General features: G+C 40.5%; 1 protein-coding gene across 1 annotated transcript in view; it reads left to right on the top strand.

The window, feature by feature from the left end:
- Window positions 1–26,632, top strand: part of ZFAND3 (zinc finger AN1-type containing 3) — a 390,067-nt gene that overhangs the window by 260,517 nt on the left and 102,918 nt on the right. The window contains exon 3 of the mRNA XM_080665255.1: window positions 9,089–9,271. Within this exon, the coding sequence (XP_080521381.1) occupies window positions 9,089–9,271 (183 nt within the window). The remainder of the gene's footprint in view (window positions 1–9,088; window positions 9,272–26,632) is intronic.

Raw genomic sequence — 26,632 nt, 5'->3', positions numbered from 1 at the left:
TAGTGGCCAAATAGACTTAATGAATGAGTTAGAACAAATGCAGTTGAATTTCTTATCTCTACTTATGATTTATGAAAACAGAAATTCACAGGTACTGAGTGAGCACTTCATCTCTTAGATATACTAGCCCAGATGATGGTAGGAGGGTCCTTACAGGCATACAGAATAGTTTGTGAAAGGTTTAAAATAACAATTGATAAATAACTTTAAATGTAATCCAGTGATAGGTTTTCCACAGAAAAATATTTTGCCCTTAAATTCTGCTAACATTTATTGAGCAGTCTTTTTTCCCCCTGGGCCTGTCTAATGTGGGAAACTGACAAATAGATGAATCTTATGTACCACTAGAGGCCCGGTGCACAAAATTCGTGCACGGAGGGGGGTGTGTCCCTCAGCCCAGCCTGTACCCTCTCCAGTCTGGGATCCCTCTCACAATCTAGGACTGCTGGCTCCCAACTGCTCACCTGCCTGCCTTCCTGATTGCCCCTAACCACTTCTGCCTGCCAGCCTGATCACCCCCTAACCACTCCCCTGCCAGCCTGATTGATGCATAACTGGTCCCCTGCCGGCCCGATTGCCCCTAACTGACCTCCCCTGCAGGCCTGGTCCCCCCAACTGCTCTCCCCTGCAGGCCTGGGTCCCCACCAACTGCCCTCCCCTGCAGGCCTGGTCACCCCTAACTGCTCTCCCCTGCAGGCCTGGTACCCCCCCCAACTGCTCTCCCCTGCAGGCCTGGGTCCCTCCCAACTGCCTTTCCCTGCAGGCCTGGTCACCCCCAACTTTCCTCCTCTGCCAGCCGGGTCACCCCTAACTGCCCTCCCCTGCTGGCCTCATCACCCACAACTGCCCTCCCTTGGAGACCTGGTCCCTCCCAACTGCCCTCCCCTGCTGGCCATCTTGTGGTGGCCATCTTGTGTCCAAATGGGGGCAGGAGTGATGGTCAATCTGCATATTACTTTTTATTAGGTAGGATAGAGGCCTGGTGCACAGGTCGGGCCAGCTGGTTTGCCCTGAAGGGTGTCCGGATCAGGGTGGGGGTTCCCTTGGGGCGTGGGGCGGCCTGGGCGAGGGGCCTGTGGTGCTTTGCAGATTGGCCACACCCCCGGGCGACCCAAGCAGAGGCCCTGGTATCTGGGGTTTATTTATCTTCTACAATTGAAACTTTGTAGCCTGGAGCGGAGCCAAGCCTTCTGCTAGCTCCGTGGCAGCAGCCACTTCTGTTGGGACTTATGTATCTTCTATAATTGAAACTTTGTAGCCTTAAGCGGAAGCCTGGACCGGCCAGTGTGTGCGGAAAGCTTGGCTTCCTCCATCGCCACGGGCAACCCTAGTCTCCTATTCTTTCCAGCTCCATGGCTGCCACAATTTCTGTTGGGATTTATTTATCTTTATGTATTTTCTATCATTGAAACTTTGTAGCCTTGAGTGGAGGCCTAGGCCTGCAAGGGCAGGCGGAAAGCTTGGCTTCCTCCATTGCCGGGGAACCCCATGCCTCCCTCCTGCTCTCTGTGGCGGCAGCCATCTTGTTTGGGTTTATTTGCATATTCGCTCCTGATTGGCTGGTGGGCGTGGCTTGTGGGTGTAGCGGAGTGATGGTTAATTTGCATATTACTATTTTATTAGATAGGATAGTAAGTGTTGGGCTGTGGGAAATCACAGGGTTTGTGTCAAGAGAAATTGATAATACGTACCAAATGCTCTAAAAATGTGCATCCTCCCTTATCCAGGTGATCTACTTCCAGCAGTATAACCTAATGGAGTTTGATAAAAGATTGTAATAGTGGAAAATTATATAATAAAAAGAAAAGAAAACAATAGTGAATTCGTTTGTTATATTATAAATGGACATACTATTTACCTATTAGTGATCACACCTTCTGTATGTGACAAAAAAGTACTCATGTAAGGTATTGCTCAGAACAAAAACTAGCATACTGAAGAGGGTTTTTTTTTACAAGACCATTTATTTTCAAAGAAAGGAAGTTCAGTGAAGTCTTTTCCAAATCACTTTTGTGTTTTTCTCCTTTGAAGAAATCATTAAAAAAACAAAAAACATGGTTATTGTTATAATCTGGAAGTGGAGTGGGAATTTTGGCAGGTGAACTAATAAGCATCTTGCCAAATCTGTGTAGTATGTTTGAGAGGTAAACAGTTGGGGCATATCCAAATGAGAGGTGAGTTTTGAGTAATGACTAGGTAAAGTATAGTCTCAATGAGATTGGCCAGGTGAATGGGCTTGTCAGCAGAGCAGAGTGAGGTGTTTTTTCAGTGCTCCTAGTCTTTTGAGGTACACTTTGTAGTAAGAAGATTGACCTATGAGAAAAATAATTCTAAAAATGGAGAAAAATATGTCCAGTGACTTCACTGGCCATTTTGGTTCAGTTGGCACCATTAGATCAGATTCTCTGTCTTGTGAAAACATCCCATTTCTGGATACTTAAGGTTCCAAGAGTACCTTTCTTAAGAAATTATTTTCCCCTTAATTGATAGTAAGGTAAGCTCCTGAAATATGGGGTTCTTTTGAACTGAAATCCCATTAAAGTTCAAATGTTTTTACTCAGGTTTCACACATAGCAGTTTAATTTGGAAAAGCTTTATTATTCAAAAACAAGTTTATAGCTTTGGATATACCATTAACTCTTACCAATTTACAAAAATAGATAATTATTCCTAATATTTTCTCAGAGATGGATAAGTGCGTAGATTTCTAGTTTTCCCACTTATACAGAAACCAATTGAACAAGCCTTCACTGTGTCTGGGTCAAATGAAGCAACGTTTCTGGACCTTTCCCCCTCTGCTTTCCTGAGTAGAGTGATGAGAGGCAGTCTGTTTGCTTGTTATGTTGTTTATTTTCCTTTCTTTTCTTTTTTTTTTTACATGTGATATAAATCTGCTATTCTAGACTTCTGGGAACTTTGTTTATGTCAGAAGTTGGATGCTGACTGATTCAGAAAGAAAAGGAATAAGAGAGTAAGAACTACAATGTAAACATCAGGGCTAGTCCTAGCCAGCTTGGCTGAGTGGATAAAGTGTCAGCCTGTGGACTGAAGGGTCCCAGGTTTGATTCCGGCCAAGGGCACATGCCTGGGTTGCAGGTTCAATCCCCAGTGGGGGGCGAGCAAGCAGCAGCCAATCAATGATTCTCTCTCATCATTGATGTTTCTATCTCTCTCTCCTTTTCCCTTCCTCTCTGAAATCAAAGTCTTTTAAAAAACCTAAAAACAACAACAACAACAACAACATCAGGGCTAAATGGAAGAGATAACTTCATGCTGTTTCTTTAAACTAGGAAAATACCTTTTATTTGTAGCTAGAGGCCCGGTGCATGAAATTCGTGCAGGGGGGGTGGTGTCCCTCAGCCCAACCTGCACCCTCTCCAATCTGGGACCCCTCGAGGGATGTCCGACTGCCCGTTTAGGCCCGATCCTATTAGGAGGATCCTACTAGTAGGATCGGGCCTAAACGGGCAGTCGGACATCCCTCTCACAATCCAGGACTGCTGGCTCCCAACTGCTTGCCTGCCTGCCTTTCTAATTGCCCCTAACTGCTTCTGCTTCCCATCCTGATCACCCCCTAACCACTCCCCTGCCAGTGTGGTTGATGCCTAACAGCTTCCCTGCCAGCCTGATTGACCCTAACTGCCCTCCCCTGCAGGCCTGGGTACCCCTAACTGCCCTCCCCTGAAGGCCTAGTCACCCCTAACTGCCCTCCCCTGCAGGCCTGGGTACCCCCCCACTGCCCTTCCCTGCAGGCCCGGTTGCCCCCAACTTCCCTCCTCTGCCGGCCTGATCACCCCGAACTGCCCTCCCCTGCAGGCTTGATTGCCCCCAACTGCCCTCCCTTGCAGGCCTGGTCCCTCCCAACTGTCCTCCCCCACTGGCCATCTTGTGTCTACATGGGGGCAGGATCTTTGACCACATAGGGGCAGCCATCTTGTGTGTTGGAGTGATGGTCAATTTGCATATTACTCTTTTATTAGATAGGATGATATTTGTTTAATACTCATGTGCTAGATACATTATATAAATACATTATCTTATTTAGTCGATATTATTCTGAGAGGTAGAATTAACAACTCTATCTTCCTTCATTTTACAGACAAGACCCCAAAAGATTAAACAATTTGCTCTTTAGCCATATGCCCAGTAAATAGTGGTCAGGATTTGAATACAGATTAAAAACTCTAAAGCTCTTCTATTGTACAGGCTGCTAATTTTTCTACGAGTTATACAACTCTGAGGATTAACTCTGTAAATTTCTGGTGAGTTGGCATTAACTTTCTTGGGTCTTTCTTTTTCTCTCTATGTAGGGAGAGGATTGAGTTGGATATTTAAAGTTCTCGTAAATTTTGTGATTCTTAGGTTCTTTATTGAATTGAAGTAGAGAATGTGTAGAGTTTATATGAGTTCTCTTGTGTGCAGCCAGTTTGGTTTGTAATGAAGACTTTTCGCTTGATGATTTTTTCAACCATCGCTCTGTGGGGGTGCAGAAAAGCAGGAGGATGGGTTAAAAGTAGGTACAGTGTGCCCTGGTCAGTGTGCTCAGTGGTTAGAGCATCAGCCCATGCACCAAAGGGTCCTGTGTTCCATTCCCAGTCAGGGGCACATACCCAGGTTGCAGTTTCGATCCCCAGGCCCAGTTGGGGCACGTACAGGAGGCAGCCAATCGATGTGTCTTTCTCATCTCTCTCTCTCTCTCTCTCTCTCTCTCTCTCTCGCTCTCGCTCTCGCTCTCGCTCTCGCTCTCGCTCTCTCTCTTCCCTCCTTCCCTGCCTCCCTCCCATTCTCTAAAAATCAGTGGATAGCAACAATAACAACAAAAAAATAGAAGGTATATTGTGCCAACTGCAGATTTACAAAAGAAAAGTACCTGAACATCGAGGAGCATGGCAAGCATGGACTGGACTGGAGATTATGTGGGTGGGATTTGGTAACAGTGTCTTTAAACAAAAACATCATTTAACCTCAAAGAGGACTGGGGATTGTGCTAGATGGTACAATGATTATTTAGTTTCAGTTCTTTTAGGGCCTTATAGCATTTCCAATTAAATGGTAGAGAGGTAGTTATAGGAGGGACACAATGATTATTGGCATAGCAGAACTAATGAGATGACATGACATAAAAAAGAAGCATCATTATTGCAGTATTTTTACTCCATTTATATAGTGTCTTTTCCTCCAAAGGTGTTGTAAATAACATTGAGATAATAAGCCATTTAAAAATGTCAAAACACTTGAAGAATAAGAATGGCTAAGAGAAATAAATACATAGAAAAGAAGCAGTAAAGACTTTAGAACAGTGATTGGCACATCAGGGTAGTGATTCTTCCATTGCACTCATCTTTGCTGCAATAACTGGGTAGAGTTTTGATGTGGAGGCCTTTTCCTGGCCAGTCTAGTGTTCACCATTCTTACATCCTGTGATTGAAGACCATGGGTTTTGGTGTCAGATGGAGCTGCATTTAAATCCTGATCCTACTATTTTCTAACTGATAATTTGGAACAAATGACCTAAATTTTCTGAGCCTCAATTTCTTCATCAGTAAAGTGGTGTTAATCATACCTCCCTTGTTAGCCTTGTCTCTAGGATTAAAGTAAATGGATTATATACCTAGAACATTTCACTTAGTGCCTGGCCTCAGGGTAACATAAACTAGCAATTCTGATACTCAGAATATCTCAAACAGTAGTTCTGATAAGGTTATGCAGCATAGTAGCAGCTTCTCTGTGGTTCAAATGATAAAGCAATGTGGAGTTGCCAGGATCTTCTATCCTTCTCTGAATTAACATAGTAAAATATAATCTGCACTTCATAGTCTACCATTAGATTTTTTAAAATTTATCTTTATTGTTGAAAATATTACAGATGACCCCTTTTTTCCCATTGACTCCCTCCACCTCAACACCCGCCCCCCAGGTAGATTTTTAAAATGAAACATATACATAACATACATAATAATTTTAGCCTATCATCAGCTTTAAGAAAGAAAAAAAGTACAGATAGATTTGAAAACTCCTCTTTTTTCCTCCCCCAATAAACACTATCTTGAATTTGGTGTGTCATTTTCATGCATGTTTTTGTATTATAATTATGTATTCATAAATATGGTATTTTACATATTTAAATTTATTATATAAATATTACCTACACTAATAAAAGAGAAAGATGTAAATTAACTGTACCTTCGTGACACCCACCAGCCAATCAGGAGTGAGTATGCAAATTAACCCAACAAAGATGGTAGGTTAATTTGCATACACAGGCGCTGAGTGGCGAGGGGGCGGGATGCAGGCGTTCCTCACCACCCCAGCCTCTCTGGGCCTCTGGGCAGTGTGGGAAGGCGGAAAGGCGACTCCAGTCCAGAGCAAGCGAAGGCAGAAAGGCGGCTCCAGCCGGAGCGAAGACGGTGCCTGCAGCCAGGGGAAGGAAGGCCCATTCTTGCATGAATCTTCGTGCATTGGGCCTCTAGTACTATATATATCCTTCTGTGGCTTGCTTTTTTTTCTGAATCGTTTTTTAGATTTTTCTGTTACATTTGTAGCTTTATTCACTTATTTTAACTTCCATAGAACATTCCATTATATGCTTGAATATACCATTTTAATCCATTCTCTGTCAGTGGAATTCCTATAATTTTGAATATTTTTGTAACCTCTCATTTTCACATCTCCCTTCCTCAACCTAAGAGGTAGCCACTATCCTGAATTGTGGTAGTATTTTTTAGTGGTTAAACATACACATTCCTAAACAATACATTGAGTTTTACTTATTTTTTAAGATGTATGTAAGTACAATCTTGCCCTAACCGGTTTGGCTCGGTGGATAGAGCATTGGCCTGCGGACTGAAAGGTCCCAGGTTCGATTCCGGTCAAGGGCATGTACCTTGGTTGCGGGCACATCCCCAGTAGGAGGTGTGCAGGAGGCAGCTGATCGATGTTTCTCTCTCATCGATGTTTCTCACTGTCTGTCCCTCTTCCTTCCTCTCTGTAAACAACCAATAAAATATATTTAAAAAAAAGATGTATGTAAGTACAATCTTATTATGTTATTTAGTGCCTTGCATTTTTTGGTCAATGTTAGGATTTTGAGATTCATGTTGGTGTATTTGGCAATAGTTACTTTTTCTCACTATGTACATTATTCCATTATTTGATTACATTGCAATATATAAACTTTCAGGTTATATCTGACTTTTTACTGTTATAGACAATATATAATAAAGATGTATGTGTGTGTGGAGTTTCAGGGATATATATATATATATAGATATAGATATAGATATAGATATAGATATAGGAATGAAATGACTGTGGTACAGGTAATGTATGGGCATCTTTATCGTTACTGGATATTGATAAGTAGTAATTTTATTATTATAAGTACTTTCTAATTTTTGATTTAAACTATGAGCTTAAAGTGTATTTTTATGAATTTTTTAAAAATATATTTTATTGATTTTTTACAGAGAGGAAGGGAGAGGGATAGAGAGTTAGAAACATCGATGAGAGAGAAACATCGATCAGCTGCCTCCTGCATACCTCCTACTGGGGATGTGCCTGCAACCAAGGTACATGCCCTTGACCGGAATCGAACCTGGGACCTTTCAGTCCGCAGGCCAATGCTCTATCCACTGAGCCAAACCGGTTAGGGCTTTGTTATGAATTTTTAACTTAATTGTTCTCTTATCAGCTAGCTAATCATGTCTGTATCATACTAACTCTTTGCCATCTGTTGAGACTTTTGCTTTGTGGCCTAATGTGTGTGATTATGGTTTAGCCAGGTTTTAGTTAGTTCTTATAAATATTCTTCATGTGTTTTTTTAAAAGAATTCATTATCTAATTGTAGGGTACATTAGTCTATACAGGGCAAAAGTACATTTACAGTTGTATGCAAAACAGTTGATTCTTATATTATTATTAATTACTATATTTTTCATATAAACAACTGTAAATCTACTTTATCCCGACTCTGTATATGCTTATTAATCTTAATGAATTTTACTAGTTATTTTGTCTGAGACAAATATATTAAAATTTTCCCTATTATGTTAGTAAATTTGTCTTGTTTTCAGTAAATACCATCATTTTTGCTTTTGAGGCTTTGTTATTAGGTACATACAGGTTCAGAATTGTTTTATTTTCCTGGTTAAAAAAAATTTTGTTACTGTTATATGATGATCCTCTTTATCTCTAATAATGCTTTTTGCCTTAAAGTCTGTTTTCTGACAATACTCGAGCTATTACTGGCTTTTTACTAGTAATTGTGTATTTGTGGGCATATTTTTATAGACTTAAATTTTCTATATCCTCATATTAATGTTTTTAGTATGTCTCTTATAATATACGAAGAACAAGACTTTGTTTATCCAGTCTGAACCCACTTTCTTTTAACTGCTAAGTTTATTCTGTCTACATTTATTACCATTATTAGTATGTCTGTACTTATTTCTACTATTTTATTATGTGTTTTCTATTCACCCTGCTTAGTTTTCTGCAGTTTTTTTCCTCTTTTTACCTGTCTTCTGTTTGTTTGAGCAACTTTTCTGTATTTCTTTTTTGTTCTATTGATCATCCCTAAAATTTTAGCATGCATTTTGCTTTGCAAAGTCTTACATTAAAATCAGCATTCTACCATTCTTCTAAACAACGTGAGGACCTTGGAAAGCTTTCATTCTAGTTATCCTCTACCAATTTTATATGTTTTTGACCAGTATTTTACTTCAATTTTTAAATTTGACTTTAGAGAGAGGAAAGGGGGGGCGGTGACAGAAAGCGGGGGGCGGGGAGAGAGAAAGAGAGAAACATTGATTGTCTTTCACATGCACCACCCCCACTGGGGATCAAACCTGCAAACCCAGTAAGTGCCCTGACCAGGAATCAAATCCACCACCACTTGGTGTACGAGATGACACTCCAACCAGTTTACATGAGCCATACCGGCCAAGGCACCTCCATTTTTTTAATCACCCAAATTAGTCTTTATTATTGCTGCTAGTACATTTCATCCTTTTGCTAACTTTCTTTTTTTTCTGATACCCAAGGAGATTATGAATGCCTTCATTAAATTGGTTTTCTTTTTCTCTTCAGATTTTCAAAAGAAACAACCAGACGATGATTCCGCTCCAAGTACAAGTAACAGCCAATCAGATTTGTTTTCCGAAGAGACCACCAGTGACAACAACAATACCTCTATAACCACGCCAACTCTTAGTCCCAGCCAGCAGCCGCTTCCGACAGAACTGAATGTAACTTCACCAAGTAAAGAGGAGTGTAAGTGCTCAGATCTTGTAAAATTGTAGAGAAAGCAGCCCAAGAATACTATCATGAGTTTCTTGATAATGCCTCATCCCAGAAAAAAAGATAGCAGCTTTGTAAATTCAAGATTAATTGTTGGCATATAGACCCAAGTCAGTAAATTAGAGGATAAGTTTCATCCATTCTGTATAGCTTAAGTTGATCTTAAAAGATTGCCTTTTATGATAATTGTTAAGATATACAAGATTATCAACCAGTCTAGGCCAGTGGTTCTCAGCCCTGGCTGAAAATTAGTATCCACTGGGAATTTTTAAAACAAATTTTAGTCTTCAGCAGCATTTCTTAAGTCTAATTTAATTGGTCTGGATGGAGGGCCAGGAATCTGTTCTTTTTAACTCTGCAGAGGATTCTAAACTGCAGCAAGTGTTGAGAACCACCAGTCTAGTGAACCTGCCCCTGATTTAGGAACCTTGGTGGAAAACTTACTTCTGTCACTAACTGGGCCTTGAATGTTTCTAGGCAATTGACTGAGATAATAACATTGTGGGGTTCATAGAACATAGGTATTTGAAGGGAGGAGGTGATTTCTGTTACTCTTTTGTAAGTCCTTAGTGATAGAATACCATTATCATATATATAATTTGGAAATCCATTGTCCACTTAATCTTTATTGATTTTATTTAAATATATTTATTATTGATTTCAGAGAGGAAGAGAGAGGGAAAGAGAGATAGAAACATTAATGATGAGAGATAATCATTGATTGGCTGCCTCCTGCACACCCCTTACTAGGGATCAAGCCCCCAAAATGGGCATGTGCCCTTGACCGGAATTGAACCGAGACCCTTCAGTTCGCAGGCCAATGCTCTATCCACTGAGCCAACCCAGCTAGGGCTGTCCACTTAATCTTTATAATGTTATAACCATCTCCTTCAGGGCACAACTTAACTTACAGTGTGTTGAAAATTATAGAAATGTTATGACATAGCAGTTTTTGCCTTTTATAAAAGCTTTAGTTAACAGATTGAAATTTGGTATTTCAAATTTTATGAATATCTAGAAATTCTTGAAAAGTTCTGTCTACTAACTTTGAAAAGATTACCAGAGAACTAATATTTATCTAAATTTATAAACCATGATACTAGGTAAAATTGAGAATATAAAAGTAAAGAAGACCATAGTCCCTGTCCTCAAAGAATTTACTATTTAGCAGGGAGAATGAAATATATTTCTTATTAAAGACCGTAACTGTTAAAGAAGAGTATTGGTTTACTGGAGAAAATGGTGTTGAAGACATTCTATCTAGACAGAGTAGAGTGAGATATGGAGGAAAGCCACGTGGAGTTCTACAATGGCAAGTGACTCCTTTTGGGACAAGGCTGGAAAGGTAGACTATGGCCAAGTTATAAAGGTTTGAATGTTCAGCTAAGATATTGGATATTGGACAATACTTAGGTTTTTGAACAGAGAAAGTAATATTATAGTTCTTTCGGAGAAATAATCTGGCAATATTGTAAATAAGAAGGCTTATACTAGAATCACATTGCAGAGAGACTTTTTTAAATACTGTGACTTAGATTTAGAGACTCAGGGGAAGGTGTAGAAATTGTTTTAAGAGATGAAAAAAAGATGAAAATAGTACTGGTAATGTTATTGGCAATAGGTTTTGTTTTGTTTTTAAAAATCTATTTGGGGTCATGTATTTATTGAGGAGCTAATGAAAGCTATGGCCCTTTGTCTCAGAAAAGTATACATCATTCTTTTATACCCGATTATGAATAAAAAAAATTTAAAACTCACTATGGACAGTAGATTAAGAACTCCTTGTCTGTGGAAAGGGTTGGAGCTGGTCAGGATCTCATATGATGGAACTTATCTGATTGGACCCCCACACACACCAGAGTCAGGCCACAACAAACCAACTTCAGCAGCAAAATGCATGTGAGACTGAGATGATAATAGCTACCATTTTTTTTTCAGTTTTATTTTATTTTTTATTAAGGTATTATATGTGTACATATCTTACCATTGCCCCCCCCACCCCACTCCCATACATGCCCTCACCCCCCAATGTTTTGCATCTGTTGGTTACTCTTATATGCATGCATATAAGTTCTTCAGTTGATCTCTTATTTCCCCCACCTCTCCCTAACCTTACCGCTGTAATTTGACAGTCTGTTTGATGCTTTACTGCCTCTGTATCTATCTTTCTGTTCATCAGTTTATAATGTTTTTCATTATCCCCAAATGAGTGAGATCATGTGGTATTTTTCTTTCATTGACTGGCTTATTTCACTTACCATAATGTTCTCTAATTCCATCCAGGTGCCTACAAATGGTAGTAATTCCTTCTTTTTTATGGCAGCATAGTATTCCATTGTGTAGATGTACCATAGTTTTCTGATCCAGTCATCTGCTGACGGGCACCTAGGCTGTTTCCCAATCTTAGCTATTGTAAATTGTGCTGCTATGAACATAGGGGTGCATATATCCTTTCTGATTGGTGTTTCTAGTTTCTTAGAATATATTCCCAGGAGTGGGATTACTGGGTCAAATGGGAGTTCCATTTTCAGTTTTTTGAGGAAATTCCATACTGTTCTCCACAGTGGCTGCACCAGTCTGCATTCCCACCAGCAGTGCACGAGGGTTCCTTTTTCTCCGCATCCTCGCCAACACTTGTCGTTTGTTGATTTTTTGATGATAGCCATTCTGACAGGTGTGAGATGGTTACGCATTGTCGTTTTGATTTGCATCTCTCGGATAATTAGTGACTTTGAGCATGTTTTCATGTGTCTCTTGGCCTTCCTTCTGTCTTCTTTCAAAAAGATTCTATTTAGGTCCATTGCCCATTTTTTTATTGGACCATTTATCTTCCTTTTATTAAGTTGTATAAGCTGCCTGTAGATGTTGGAGATTAAACCTTTATCAGTGATAACATTTGCAAATATGTTCTCCCATACAGTGGGCTTTCTTGTTGTTTTGTTGATGGTTTCTTTTGCTGTGCAAAAGCTTTTTATTTTGATGTAGTCCCATTTGTTTATTTTCTCTTTGGCTTCCATCACCCTAGGGGCAGTATCAGTGAAAAAGTTCTTTTGGCATGTGTCTGAGATTTTGCTGCCTGTGGATTCCTCTAGTATTTTTATGGTTTCCCGTCTTATATTTAAGTCCTGTATCCATTTTGAGTTTATTTTTGTGTATGGTGTAAGTTGGTGATCTAGTTTCATTTTTTTGCATGTATCTGTCCAATTTTCCCAACACCATTTATTGAAGAGACTGTCTTGACTCCATTGTATGCTCATGCCTCCTTTGTCAAATATTAATTGTGCATAGTGGTTTGGGTCGATATCTGGATTCTCTATTCTATTCCAAGAAGCAGTCATCAAAGAGCTTCCGGCAAACAAAAGCCCGGGGCCAGACGGCTTCACAGGAGAGTTTTACCAAACATTCAAGGAAGAACTAAAACCTATCCTCCTCAGACTATTCCAAAAAATTCAAGAGGAAGGAACACTTCCAAGCTCCTTCTATGAACCCAGCATCACCCTAATACCAAAACCAGATAAAGACAACACAATGAAGGAGAATTACAGGCCAATATCCCTCATGAACGTAGATGTCAAAATCCTCAACAAAATTCTAGCAAATCGGATCCAGCAGTACATCAGAAAGATCATACACCATGACCAAGTAGGGTTTATCCCAGGAATGCAAGGATGGTACAATATCCGCAAATCAATAAATGTGATACATCACATAAACAAATTGAGAGCTAAAAATCACATAGTCATATCAATTGATGCAGAAAAAGCATTTGACAAAATCCAACACCCTTTCTTGATAAAAACTCTCAACAAGGTGGGAATAGAAGGATCATACCTCAACATAATAAAAGCTATATATGATAAACCCACAGCTAACATCATACTCAATGGGCAAAAACTAAAACCATTTCCCCTAAGAACAGGAACAAGACAGGGATGCCCACTCTCACCACTCCTGTTTGACATAGTACTGGAAGTATTAGCCATTGCAATTAGACAAGAAGAAGAAATAAAAGGCATCCAAATTGGAAAAGAAGAAGTAAAGCTGTCCTTATTTGCAGATGACATGATATTGTACATAAAAAACCTGAAAGACTCCATCAAAAAACTAACAGACTTAATAAATGAATTCGGCAATGTAGCAGGATACAAAATTAACGCCAAGAAATCTATGGCATTTCTATACACCAACAGTGAACTTACAGAAAGAGAGACTAAAAAAGCAATCCCATTTTTCATCGCACCAAAAAAATTAAGATACTTAGGAATAAACCTAACCAAGGAGGTAAAAGACCTATACGCGGAAAACTACAGGACACTGAAGAAAGAGATAGAGGAAGATGTAAACAGATGGAAGAACATACCATGTTCATGGATTGGTAGCATCAACATCATTAAAATGTCCATACTACCCAAAGCAATCTATAGATTCAATGCACTCCCCATTAAAATACCAACGGCATATTTCACAGACCTAGAAAGAACTCTCCAAAAATTCATCTGGAATAAAAAAAGACCCCGAATAGCCACAGCAATCCTGAGAAAGAAGAATAAAGTAGGAGGGATCTCAATACCAGATTTCAAGCTGTATTACAAAGCCACTGTCCTCAAAACAGCCTGGTACTGGCACAAGAACAGACATATAGATCAATGGAATAGAATAGAGAATCCAGATATCGACCCAAACCATTTATTGAGCGCTTTATGTACAAGACATTGTGCTACATATGTTGCATATTTTCTCTTTTATTTCTCATGACAACCAGTGAAATAAATACTATCATTATCCCTATTCTATAGATAGGGAAACAGGCACAGTGAGATCAAGTAATTTGCCTGTGATCATGAACACTTAGTACATATCAGAAACAGGACTCAAATTCAGGCATTGGGCTTCAGAGGAAAATGTTAGCTCACATTTATATAGTGTTTGCTCCATTCTAAGCTCTTTACATGTACTAACATTTTATTTTCACAATACCCTATGTGGTAGGTACTCTTATTCCTATTTCACAGATGAGAAAGTTGGAGCACAGAGAGGTTCAGTAACTTCTGTCCAAAGTTACAGAGCTCCTGCTTTGCAGTGTAGTTCACATTCCAACCCACTAATTTGTCTTCAGAGACTGTGCTTTCAACCACTATAACATATTACCTCACTATCGTGAAAATACTGCAGACTGTAAACTGACAAGAGACATTTGGAGACATTATTAGATTCTCCTATTATTCTTCACTTTAATAAATGATTTCATTGGTTTGTGTATTCATTTGCTGAGAGTCCCCTTGGTTAAGTGCTAGGTACAGAAATGAGTAAGATTAGGTCTCTACCCACAAGGAAGTCACCTTTTCAAATACATATGCCTCTCCCTGAGTTTCTGGCTTGTTCTTCAAAACAGGTACATAAGAATTTTGGGGTAAGAGGGAGGCAGCAGGAGGAGCAGTGGTTTGTCATTTGCAGAAGCTTTCTCAGGTGGCATTTGCTACCGCACTGAGGTTGAAAACTGCTAGAATGAAGAGATGTGTGTCTGGATTGTAGGTGGGGGATATAGGGATGGGGAAAGTAAGGAAGGTTTAAAAAGGAGATATATGTACTACTATGTGTAATAATTTAAACAATAAAATAAAAATTTTAAAAAAAGAAAGTAAGGAAGGTTTGTTAAAGCTGTCAGTACTGTCAGGGTGGATAAATTATAAGTCAAAGTGATTGCCAAGTAGTAGTGAAGACTCAGGAGAAATTAGACAGCCTGATCCATTGACACCTTGCAACTTTCTTTAGCTATGACCTACATACGAGAAGAAAGATGCAGAAAGAAGCAGTATGGATTACTTATGTTGATCTTTTTGTATCCTCAGGAACCAGAATTTCTTAGCTTCCTCTCCTAAAGAGTTATGGAGAAGTAGAGGGTGTGGGACTTGCAGAGAAATGGGTTTGGGATTTCCAATCCAAGTACTACATGATTTATAAACTGTATAGCAGTTATAGATCAACTAGTAGCCCTGCGCATGAATCCTTGCGACAGTAGCTCACCAGTAGCTCACTGCCACCCTCCAGTAGCTCTCCGCCCACTGCCTTGCCCTCCTGTAGCTCCCCTGCCCCCCCCACCCATAGCTTGCTGCCCTGCCCCCTCCTGTAGTTCTCCGCCACCCGCTTGTGGCTCGCTGCCCTACCCTCCTGTTGATCCGTGATCTAGTCATTATGCAGTCGGTTGTTACGCTTCACGGCGTAACGACCATTTACATATTACATCTTTATTATATAGGATTGTTACTGTATGTTGAACTGGAAGTACTTTGTCTTTGGGGCTTGTTGAAAGGTTTTATTCTTAATAATTAAGAGAATGAGTATTGCTTACACCTGCTTTCTACTTCTCACTGTTAAATAATATGTGAACAAAAATGTTGTAAGAGTCGGTACATTAATGCTGTTTGAAAAGACTGCAGCTAGAATAAGAACTATTGACAAGAGTGTGTAAAATACAGACTTTTATCCAAAAGAGTTGAAACGCCTGACTGAAAGTCAAAATAAAACAGATATCCAAATGATATTTGTCTGAACACACGCACACATTTCTTCCTCTCCTATCTTGTGTGTCTGCAGAAGAGTTTATGGAATGTTAGCCATTAGAAACATTTTCATAAAACAATGTAAAAAAATGCAAATAGTGATGAAAAATTGTCACAGCATTTAATTGCTATAATAATGGTAACAGCTAGCACTAGAGTACCCTTCAAGGACTGTTTCAAATACTTTATCTGTATTAATCCTATCTAATAAAATGGCTGCCCCCATGTGGTCAAAGATGGCTGCCCCCATGTGGACACAAGATGGCCACCACAAGATGGCTAGCAAGGGGAGGGCAGCTGTGGGCAGTTGGGGGTGATCAGGAGGCAGAGGAGGGCAGTTGGGGGAGACCAGGCCTGCAGGGGAGGGCAGTTGGGGAGACCAGGCCTGCAGGGGAGGGCAGTTGGGGGGACCAGGCCTGCAGGGGAGGGCAGTTGTAGGTGATCAGGCAAGCAGGGAGGGCAGTTAGGGGTGACCGGGCCAGCAGAGGAGGGCAGTTGGGGGAGACCAGGCCAGCAGGGGAGGGCAGTTGGGGGAAAACAGGACTGCAGGGGAGAGCAGTTGCAGGGGTGGGAGGGCAGGCCTGTAGGGAAGAGCAGTTGGGGGGGGACCAGGTCTGCAGGGGAGGGCAGTTGGGGGGTACCAGTCCTCCAGGGGAGGGCAGTTGTGGGCGATCAGGCCAGCAGGGAGGGCAGTTAGGGGTGACAGGGCCCGCAGAGGAGGGCAGTTGGGGGAGACCACATCTGCAGGGGAGGGCAGTTGTGGGCAATCAGTCCAACATGGAGGGCAGTTAGGGGTGACCGGGCCCGCAGAGGAGGGCAGTTTGGGGGGACCAGGCCTGCAGACAAGGATAGTTGGGGGGGACCCAGGCCTGCAGGGGAGGGCAGTTGGGGGGGACCAGGCCTGCAGGGGAGGGCAGTTGTGGGCGATCAGGCCAGCAAGGAGGGCAGTTAGGGGTGACTGGGCCAGCAGAGGAGGGCAGTTGGGGGGGACCAGGCCTTCAGGGGAGGGCAGTTAGGGGTGACCAGGCCAGCAGGGGAGGGCAGTTAGGGGTGACCGGGCCAGCAGGGGAGGGCAGTTGGGGGTGAACAGGCTGGCAGGGGAGAGCAGTTAGGGGCAATTGGGCCGGCTGGGGAGCAGTTAGGTGTCTATCAGGCTGGCAGTGGAATGGTTAGGGGGTGATCAGGCTGGCAGGCAGAAGTGGTTAGGGGCAATCGGGCAGAGGCAGGCGAGCGGTTGGGAGCCAGCAGTCCTGGATTGTGAGAGGGATGTCCAACCGTGTGTTTAGGCCCGATCCTGCCGGGATCGGGCCTAAACAGGCGGTTGGCCATCCCTCGAGGGGTCCCAGATTGGAGCGGGTGCAGGCTGGGCTGAGGGACACCCCTCCACCCTGTGCACGAATTTTGTGCACCGGGCCTGTAGTCTACTTTATAATTACCCTGTAAGGTAAGTACTGTCACCGTATCTGTTTCACAGACATGGAAATGGAGGCACAGGATGATTCAGTATCTTGCCCAAGATTACAGAGCAGCCCTGCTCTCTGGCACCACATCATAGCTGTCTGTCTGTCTGTCTCTATAGTGATTTATACTATAAAGGATGTTGCATGCAAATGAAAACAACAGAGGGAAGGGATGTTGTACAGACACAAAGAACAAAATTACATTTCTTTCTACTTTTGCTACTACGTATTTACTATAGTCCCAATTTCTAGGTTTTTCATAGAGGAGATAAAGTGTGATGATTTTTTTTTTTTAACCTCCTATGTTTATTGAATCAACTATTTGGAGATAAGGTCATGTTGTAGATAGAACACTGGAACAAATTGTTGTTTTGTTGTTATTTTTGAATGATGGGCTGAGTACTGGTTACCTGAAGTCAGAGTCTTACCAGATTGAACTTAAAAATGAAAAAAATGCCCCTTTCTTTATCTCTCCTATAAATGAGCTTTCCTGTTGTCATGGCTCTTGAAGGCCTAGGTATTTCTACTTATGACATGTTTGGGAGCATTACGATATGAATGCCTATCTAGGTTTCTCCCCAAACCCCCAGTCCCACTACATATTGGATGGAAATTGAGGTGTTGGAGGAGAGTCAAATGGTCTGTTTCTTTCTAAGCAGGAGAGGAAAAGAACTGCTTACTAGGGAAGAGGAATGGCAAGAAATAGTTTTCAAATATTCTGATCTAGCAGTTAAGAAGGCCCACCTCATACAGAACACTCTCCTAGGTTCTGTAGAGGCACATCTATATATATATAGACGAATATGCAAAGTGTCCCCTCTGGTGTTCACCTGGGAGACCAAGAGTTTGATCGCTTGCTATGCCATGCACTGACCAACAGGTGGCAGCGCAGAACATGGTGGGCAGCCAGCAGCGGTGGTGGGGCACTGAGGGAGTGAGGAAAGGGGGAGGTGAGGGGAACCACATGGAGGCGGTGCACCGGTGGTGAGGGAAGGAGGAGGCGGGGAGGCGGGAAACCTGATGGGCCCTGATCGCAGGCCAGGCCTAGGGACCCTACCCGTTCAGGCCTCTAGTAAGAAATAAACAGCAACCAACACATATATCAAACTATCCTTTACTAGAGGAGTTGGCAAACTACAGCCCAAGGGCCAAATCCAGTCCAGCACCTATTTTTTGTAGGTCCTAAAGCTAAGAATGATTGTTAAATGATTGAAAGATATCAAAAGTATTTTGTGACATGAAAAATGACATGAAATTGAAATTTCAGTGTTCATAAATTTTATTGGAACATTGCCATGTTCAGTTCATTCATTTATGTATTTTCTATGGCTGTGTCTGCTGTACAACAGCAGAATTGGGTAGTTGCTACAGAGACCCAGTGGTCCTTTACAGAAGAAGTTTGCCAACCTCTGTTTTACGAAACACTTTGACAAACATTTTCCAGGGATCATCTTGACAGTGTGCAACATTGGCAAGGCAAATAATTTCCTTTCTATTCTATAGATTCTACAGGTGAGAAAAAGGTTTGTATTGTGACCTGTCTTGAGTCACATGACAGGGCTAGAACTCAGCTCTGGGCCTTTTCCTCCATAATGCTCGAGTTTTTCCCTATCCTTTTATACTGTATCTACCCAGGAGATGCTTTTGTTGTAGCAAAAGAAAATATACAGAAAAAGTGAGAACCATACTTTGCAAATGTTAGTAAAGATTTTTAATGAAGCTTAATTTCCAAGTGTGGATGGACTTTTCTTTAATATGACAGTGATTCCCCAAATAGAGATTTCAGAGCATTCTTTATCTGTGGTTAAATTAATTTAGTTGAACAAAGAGATTTATTTCTTTGGAAACTGGTTCCTGAGGATACTCTCTAGCTCCCCTAGGCATTTAAAAAGTAAAATAAAATGGGGTGCATTTTAACAGATTGCTTTGCTAGACTGCCCTTGGGTCTTTGAACATGCATTAGGCTTCATTGGCTACTAGTCTTCATTTCTGTCTGACAAGCTCTTATCTGTCCCTGTCCCTTAGAAAATTAATATCACTGCCACCAAGGGGCTGAACTTTTTGTTTTTACCAGTTTAATTTCTAATAATTCCTAAATGAAACTAGTTTTCCCTTTTTTGAAGTATTCCTACTTCAGAAGACTAAATATTGGCCAAGACAGGCTGGCTTATTCTAGTACAACATTTGGAAAATATTACTTATTAAAATATTTTCTGACTTCCTGCTGGGCTGGTTTTATGTGAAATATTGTGGGGGGATTTATTTACAGATCTCTCTGTATGTGTCTTTTCCCTTTTCTCTAATGAAGCTCAAAGCATCAGGCTGTTTATCAGAGATAATTATACAGCAGATGGAGCTTTTCTGTTTTATAATAGTCTCAAAGTGGAAGATTCTTTCCCATAGTGAAAAATGTCTCTTTTGATTTTAATTTAAAGGGTTTTTTTTCCCCCCAGTGCATTTATTTATCTATCCTGAAGCTGTTTCTGTAAAGCATGCTGCTTTTATTAGGGATATGTTCTAAAAAGATTGATACTTGGCTGTACAGTATGATAATGTACAGTTATATGCTATATTGAGTTGAATGGCTGTAATTCACCAAGAATCAATGTATGGGATCATTATATTAATCCCTATAAAAATTCAGGAGGACTTGAGCAGTTTGGCAGTGTTATCTTATGGAAATTATTTCTATTCCATAATGTTAGCTGGGCTTGAACTATTTAAGCACTTAGTGTCATCTGACCTTTAACTTATTGTTGAAATAAAGGCCAAATAAAAACAACACGATGGTTTTTTATTTTTATTTTATTTTTATTTTTTTTTAAATATATTTTATTGATTTTTTACAGAGAGGAAGGGAGAGGGATAGAGAGCTAGAAACATCGACGAGAGAGAAACATCGATCAGCTGCCTCCTGCACACCTCCCAATGGGGATGTGCCCACAACCAAGGTACATGCCCTTGACCGGAATCGAACCCGGGACCCCTCAGTCCGCAAGCCGACGCTCTATCCACTGAGCCAAACCGGTTTCAGCAACACGATGGTTTTTTAAATTATTCGTTTTCTGTCCCTCCCCCTTTAAAGTTTTAACCTTATTTTTAAGAATACAAGTAAAGTTAATGACATGCAGGTTTATCCTATATAATCCTATATAATAAGAGGCTAATGTGTAAATCAACCGAACAGCAGAACAACCGGTCACTATGACATGCACTGACTACTAGGGGGCAGATGCTCAATGCAGGAGCTGCCCCTTGGTGGTCAGTGCGCTCCCACAGGGGGAGCACCGCTCAGCTAGAAGCCGAGCTCACAGCTGGCGAGTGCAGCAGCGATGGCAGGAGCCTCTCCCGCCTCTGCGGCACTGCTAAGGATGTCCTCTGAGAGCTCCCAGACTGTGAGAGGGCACAGGCCAGGCTGAGGGAGCCTCTCCCCCACCCCACCCCCCCACCCAACTGCACAAATTTTGTGCACTGGGCCTCTAGTATAGAATAAAAGGTGAAAATACTACTTTAATTTCTTCACCCTACCTCCAGCAAATTCCCACTCTTTCCAGAGATAACCATTATTTATTCATTTGGATTATATATTTTTTGCTATGCATTTATATACATGTTGACATACACTTAAGGTTTTCTTTATTTTTATACAAATTAGAATATACTATCTATATATATTGTTTTTTAACCTGCTTTTTAATTTAATATATTCTAGAGATATTTTCTAGATCAGAACAAAGAAATCTGCCTAATTTTTTAAAAACTGCTCTAGAGCATCTATAATAATAAAAGTGTAATATGCTATTAGACCGGACTGCCGAATGACCTTTTGGACATCCTTCTGGATGACCTCCCAGACGAAGCCGGGGCTGCGAGGGCTGAGGCAAGCCGCCGCGGCTGTGAGGGCTGAACCCCTTGCACGAATTTGTACATCGGGCCTCTAGTTCCATATAATTATTATTTTCTCTTGAGCTGTTTCTAATATTTCACTACTATTAACCATGTGAAGTAAAAACTTTGTAAATGACTAATGGAAGGGGAACTAACAAGTCAGAGAATATATATATTTTAAATTTGATATACATGGCCAAATTAATCTCCAAAATTACATTACTACCACTTTATACTCCTGAGAATAGTGTTTGAGATTGTTTCCCATATTTTTACCAGTATTAAGTGTTCCTTTTACTTTTTATTTTTTTCACAACAGTGAAAGAATAGTTTATTTTAACTTGCATTCCCCTGACATCTCCTGATAGTGAAATTGAGCATTATCTCATATGTTTATTATTTATCTACTAGAGGTCCGGTGCACAAATTTGTGCACAGGTGGGTTCCTTCAGCCTGGCTGGCGATTGGGCCAATTGGGGGAGCCGGCCGGCAGGGGTGGGGGCCGTGGGAGGTTTGCCGGCTGGGGGGAGGGGCCATGGAAGATTGGCTGGCTGGTCCCGCGCCCCCCAACCCAATCAGGGCCGATGGGGGGGTGGCAGCTGGCCAGGAGGAGTGACCGTGGGAGGTTGGCTGGCTGCAGGAGGTTGGCTGTGGGAGCGCACTGACCACCAGGGGGCAGCTCCTCTGTTGAGCGTCTGCCCCCTGGTGGTCAGTGCAGATCATAGCAACTGGTCGACCGGCTGTTTGGTCATTCGATCACTTAGGCTTTTATGTATATAGATATGTCCAGTAATTTTCCTATGTGCATTCTTTGCTTATTTATTAGCATCTTTTTCTTACTGATTTGTGGGAACTCATATTCTAGATAATAAATCTTTGTTATATATCTTACACATATTTTCTTCTGGTATTTCACTTGGCTTTTATTTTTTATTTGGGTGCCTTGGATTACATTAGAAAGTATACAAACTTTAAAATTCAAGTCTGTTGGTCTTTTGTCTTCTAGGTTTGTGTGTTTCTTAGGTTTTCTCCATAGGGTTTATAAAAATATTTTCTCTATATATCTTAATACTTTTATAGTTTAGCTTTTAATTTATTTAGTTCTCGAATCCAACTCAAATTTATTTTGTATATGATAGGTATTTTTAGCTGAGGGAGCTACTCTTCCGTAGTTTATGTTTTTTAAATTTTGTTGGTTATTCTTTTGTATTTTCTCTTCTGGATAAATTTTTTAGTTATCTTGTAGAGGTCTATTAAAAATTACAGTATGGTTGTGATTGGGATTACATTGAATATATAAATTGAATTAGAAATAATTATGGGCATTTTAACACTATTGAGTCTTCTCATATCATTATGTCATTTATCTTCATTCAAAATTTATATATTTCTGAGTAAAGATTTATTATTTTCTTAATACAAACCTTATATATTTTTTGCTAGAATTTCTTCTTTACAGCTTTATAATTTTTCTTTTTCTCATTCCTGACTTAGATGAGACTACTTCTAGTAGGATTTCACAAATATAGTGTTTGCAGTATTTGCAGTAGGTTTCTTGTAGGTATTATGTATCAGATTAAGGAAACTCTTCTGTTTACAAGTTGCTAATGTATTTTTTTTTTAATTTGAGAGGAGCGTTGAATTTTATAAAATGCTTTTTTAGCATCTATTGAGATGGTTATATGGATTTCTCCTTTAATGTGTAATCTCCTACCTTAATAGACCTCCAGTGTTAAGCCATCTTTGCACTCCTTGAACAAACCCTACTTGTCTTGCATTATACTCACTTTTAACAGAGCTTTTAAAATAATGGGAAACTTTTTAACTGAATTCAAAATACTAATTTTACTTTAAATGTTATACCTTTTTAGTAAGTGAGTTAATTTTATATATGAGTGTGTTTATATGTGATGTGCATGTGGAAAGCTTTTAATTTTTCCTGTGCTTTAACCTAGCCTTATATTTGATGTTCTGACATTATGCAGTGCATTTATTCTTTGAAAGCTTGAAGAACTTATTCATAAAACTGATTGGCCCGATATCTGATATTGGACTATTCATATTGTTTCATTTAAAGAGAGTATTAGCAATTAATATTACAAAAACATCCATTTTATCTAGATTTCTAAATTTATTAGAATAAAATTACACAGTGTTCTTATTTTTAAAATTTTTTCTATTAATTTTATAGTATGTATATATTATGTAAGTACACAAATTAAATCTTAATTATTCTGGTATTGTTCATATTTCCTAATTATGAATTTGTTTATGATTCTCTAGTTAAGCTCAGTGGACAAATATTAAAGGTCTGGGAAGTTGTCACTCCCACCATGTTTTTATAGGATTACAGCCCTAATCTTTATACTGTTCTTGCTTCTAATCTTGTACTATCAGATGAATCTCTCATTGATATTGTGTTAAACCAAAAAGGGATTTCTCCTATTGATTCATCACCACCTATCTGGTCATCCAGATTCTTAATCTTCCCCCATAATCTGGACCCTTGTTGTATCTGACCTGCCTATTCCCAGCACTGATGCTGAACTCTGAACTAAACCAGACCCGTGTCCCCAGCTGACACCATGGTACTCATATTACCATTTTTATTCATGTTCTTGGAAACCCACTTCAAAACCATTTTATCGGTATTGATTCCTTCCTCCAAGGAATTCCTATATTTCTTACCTGAAACATCTAATCACATACTGTCTTAGTTACCTCTTTGACATGAGAATGTCATCTCTCTGTACCAGTTTACAGACGAAACCCAAAATCAGCAAAGGTTTTTGTGGGTGTTTTTTTTTTATTAATCCTCACCCAAGGATATTTTTCCAATGATTAGAGAGAGTGGAAGGGAGGAAGGAAGAGGGGAAGAGAGGGAGGGAGGGAGGGAGGGAGGGAGGGAGAGAGAGAGAGAGAGAGAGAGAGAAACATCCATGTGAAGAGACACATCCATTGGTTGCCTCCTACACTGCCCTGACCGGGGCAGGGGATCAATCCTGCAACCAAGATATGTGCCCTCGACTGGGACTCGAACCTGCAACCCTGCAGGGCACAGGGCAGTGCTCTAACCACTTGGCAACACTGGCCAGGGCAATTAACGAAGATTTTCTTTTATGCTGCTTTGCTGTGCCCCATGGCACCCAGCATAGTGTTTGGCAAGGCAATACTTAGTAAATACTTACTAATTTAAATATCTAGAAAAGTTTATTTTTCTTAATTTTGGAAGCCTACTCACATGTGTTTTGATACATTAAAGAGAGGCTTCTCATTGCCTGAACCTGATTTTGAAAAGCTGCTTAATATTTTTTATTATTTTCTCTGCCATTTCATAACCTCAAGATGAAGCAACTCAAAAAGGCAATTTCCCTACCATTCTATATAATAAAAGCCTAGGTGGCGTTGTGTGACGCCGTCCCAAGATGGCCACCACAAGATGGCCGGCAGGGGAGGGCAGTGGGGCGATCAGGCTGGCAGGGGAGCGGTTAGGGGGTGATCAGGCTGGCAGGCAGAAGCAGTAGGGGCAATCAGGCAGGCAGGCAGGCAGGCGAGCGGTTAGGAGCCAGCAGTCCCGGATTGTGAGAGGGATATCTGACTGCCAGGAATCGGGCCTAAACTGGCAGTTGGACATCCCCAGAGGAGTCCCAGATTGGAGAGGGTACAGGCCAGGCTGAGGGGTACCCTCACCCCGCCCACCCCCTCACCCCCCCGCATGAATTTTGTGCACTGGGCCTCTAGTCTTTAGATATTTGGTTACTTTGTTGTGGTGACATTTCATCACTTTTAACAGAGCTTTAAAATAATAGGAGACTTTTTAACTGTGCAAACAGCCATCTACCTGTTGTGAAATAAGTTTTTTTCTCACTTGAATTTCCCCTTTCAAAATCCCCCTTTGCAAACTTTAAACACTCATTTTAAGGATCCCTTTAGAAACCTACAAATCTGAAAGGTTAGTTTTCTATAAAGATTTGCTTGGGCACCTATGAGATTTTACAGTTATTGATATTCAGACTAGGTTTTAAAGCAATATCATCACTGCCCCCTTTTTGCAAATGCAAAATTTTAAAAAATTTTCTTATTAAATGAACTGTTCTATACTTTGCTGTGAAAGTAAAGGTCACAGTGAACAACCACACTTCACACAGCTTTAGCCCTTTGCAATTGTCATATTGTTTTTGTTATGTGTAGACTCAGGTAATGGGTGACACTGCTGATTTTAAACTAAACATAACCTTTATTATGACAGAAGGGTTTGGCTGAAAAAAATCATACTATTATAGGGGCATTAATTTGGGTATGTTAGAGGTAGTTATGTCAACTTTACATGAATATATTTTAATTGTGTTTGTGAATTTCTCTCCAAAAATTCAGAGCTGCCAATGCCAAAAAATGACTACATATAACTTTACATTTTGTATTCATGTGTTGTTACTTAATAACCATTTTAATTTTTTATTTATCAAAAGGATGTTTTAGACTTAAAAACACCCAATAAGGTTCTACTTTGTTAAAGAATTTTTAAAATTCCAAAATATTGGTATAAACACTTCTCTACATAATTCGAATTGTGACATTTTCAACTATTACTTGCAAAAAGAGGTCCTTTTAATAAGACCTGCTAGTGTTCTCTATGAAACAAAAAGGTTAGAGTAGTCTGGCCAGCGTGGCTCAGTGGTTGAGCATCAACCTGTAAACCAGGAGGTCATGGTTCAGTTCCCATTCAGGGCACATGCCCAGGTTGTGGGCTCGATCCCCAGTGTAGAGCATGCAGGAGGCAGCCGATCAGTGATTCTCTTTCATCATTGATGTTCCTATCTCTCTCTCCCTCTCTCTCTCTGAAATCAATAAAACTATATTTTTTTTAAAAAAAGGTTAGACTAAGGTACCTTCCATTCAGTGTCACTGAAAACATTGCCAGCCGTGATACAGCTTCCTCTAGGAGAGGCTCAGCAAAGGGGCAAGGAAGAAGAGCACCTGTGTTCAAAATTATTTTTATTAAAAAATGTTTTTATTGATTTTAGAGAGAGAGGAAGGGAGAGGGATAGATAGAAACATAGATGAGAATCATTGTGGCTGCCTCCTGCATGCCCCCCTACTGGGGATCGAGCCCACAATCTGGGCATGTGCCTGATCTGGGAAACGAATCAGTGACCTCTTGGTTCATGGGTCAACGCTCATCCACTGAGCCACATCAAAATTGTTTTTAAATGTTCATGGGGCAATACCTCTGGCCTAAATAGTTATCTTTTTCCATTTTCTCTGAAGAACATCACTTCCCTTCCTGAAGAAGGCATTGTAGCCTTTTAGTTGCTGATCCAGGCCAAGGTTTATGAAAATGCTCTTGGTAGTTGTACTATGTCAAAAAAATAAAAGCTTTCCTGATGCTGAGTGGTTTCTCCATTGATGTGGTGAAATTCATGCTC

The sequence above is a fragment of the Plecotus auritus genome (assembly GCF_963455305.1).
Source record: "Plecotus auritus genome assembly, chromosome: 4".
Taxonomy (NCBI): domain Eukaryota; kingdom Metazoa; phylum Chordata; class Mammalia; order Chiroptera; family Vespertilionidae; genus Plecotus; species Plecotus auritus.
Note: the sequence above shows the minus strand (reverse complement) of the source record. Positions and strands in the feature narration are given on the sequence as shown.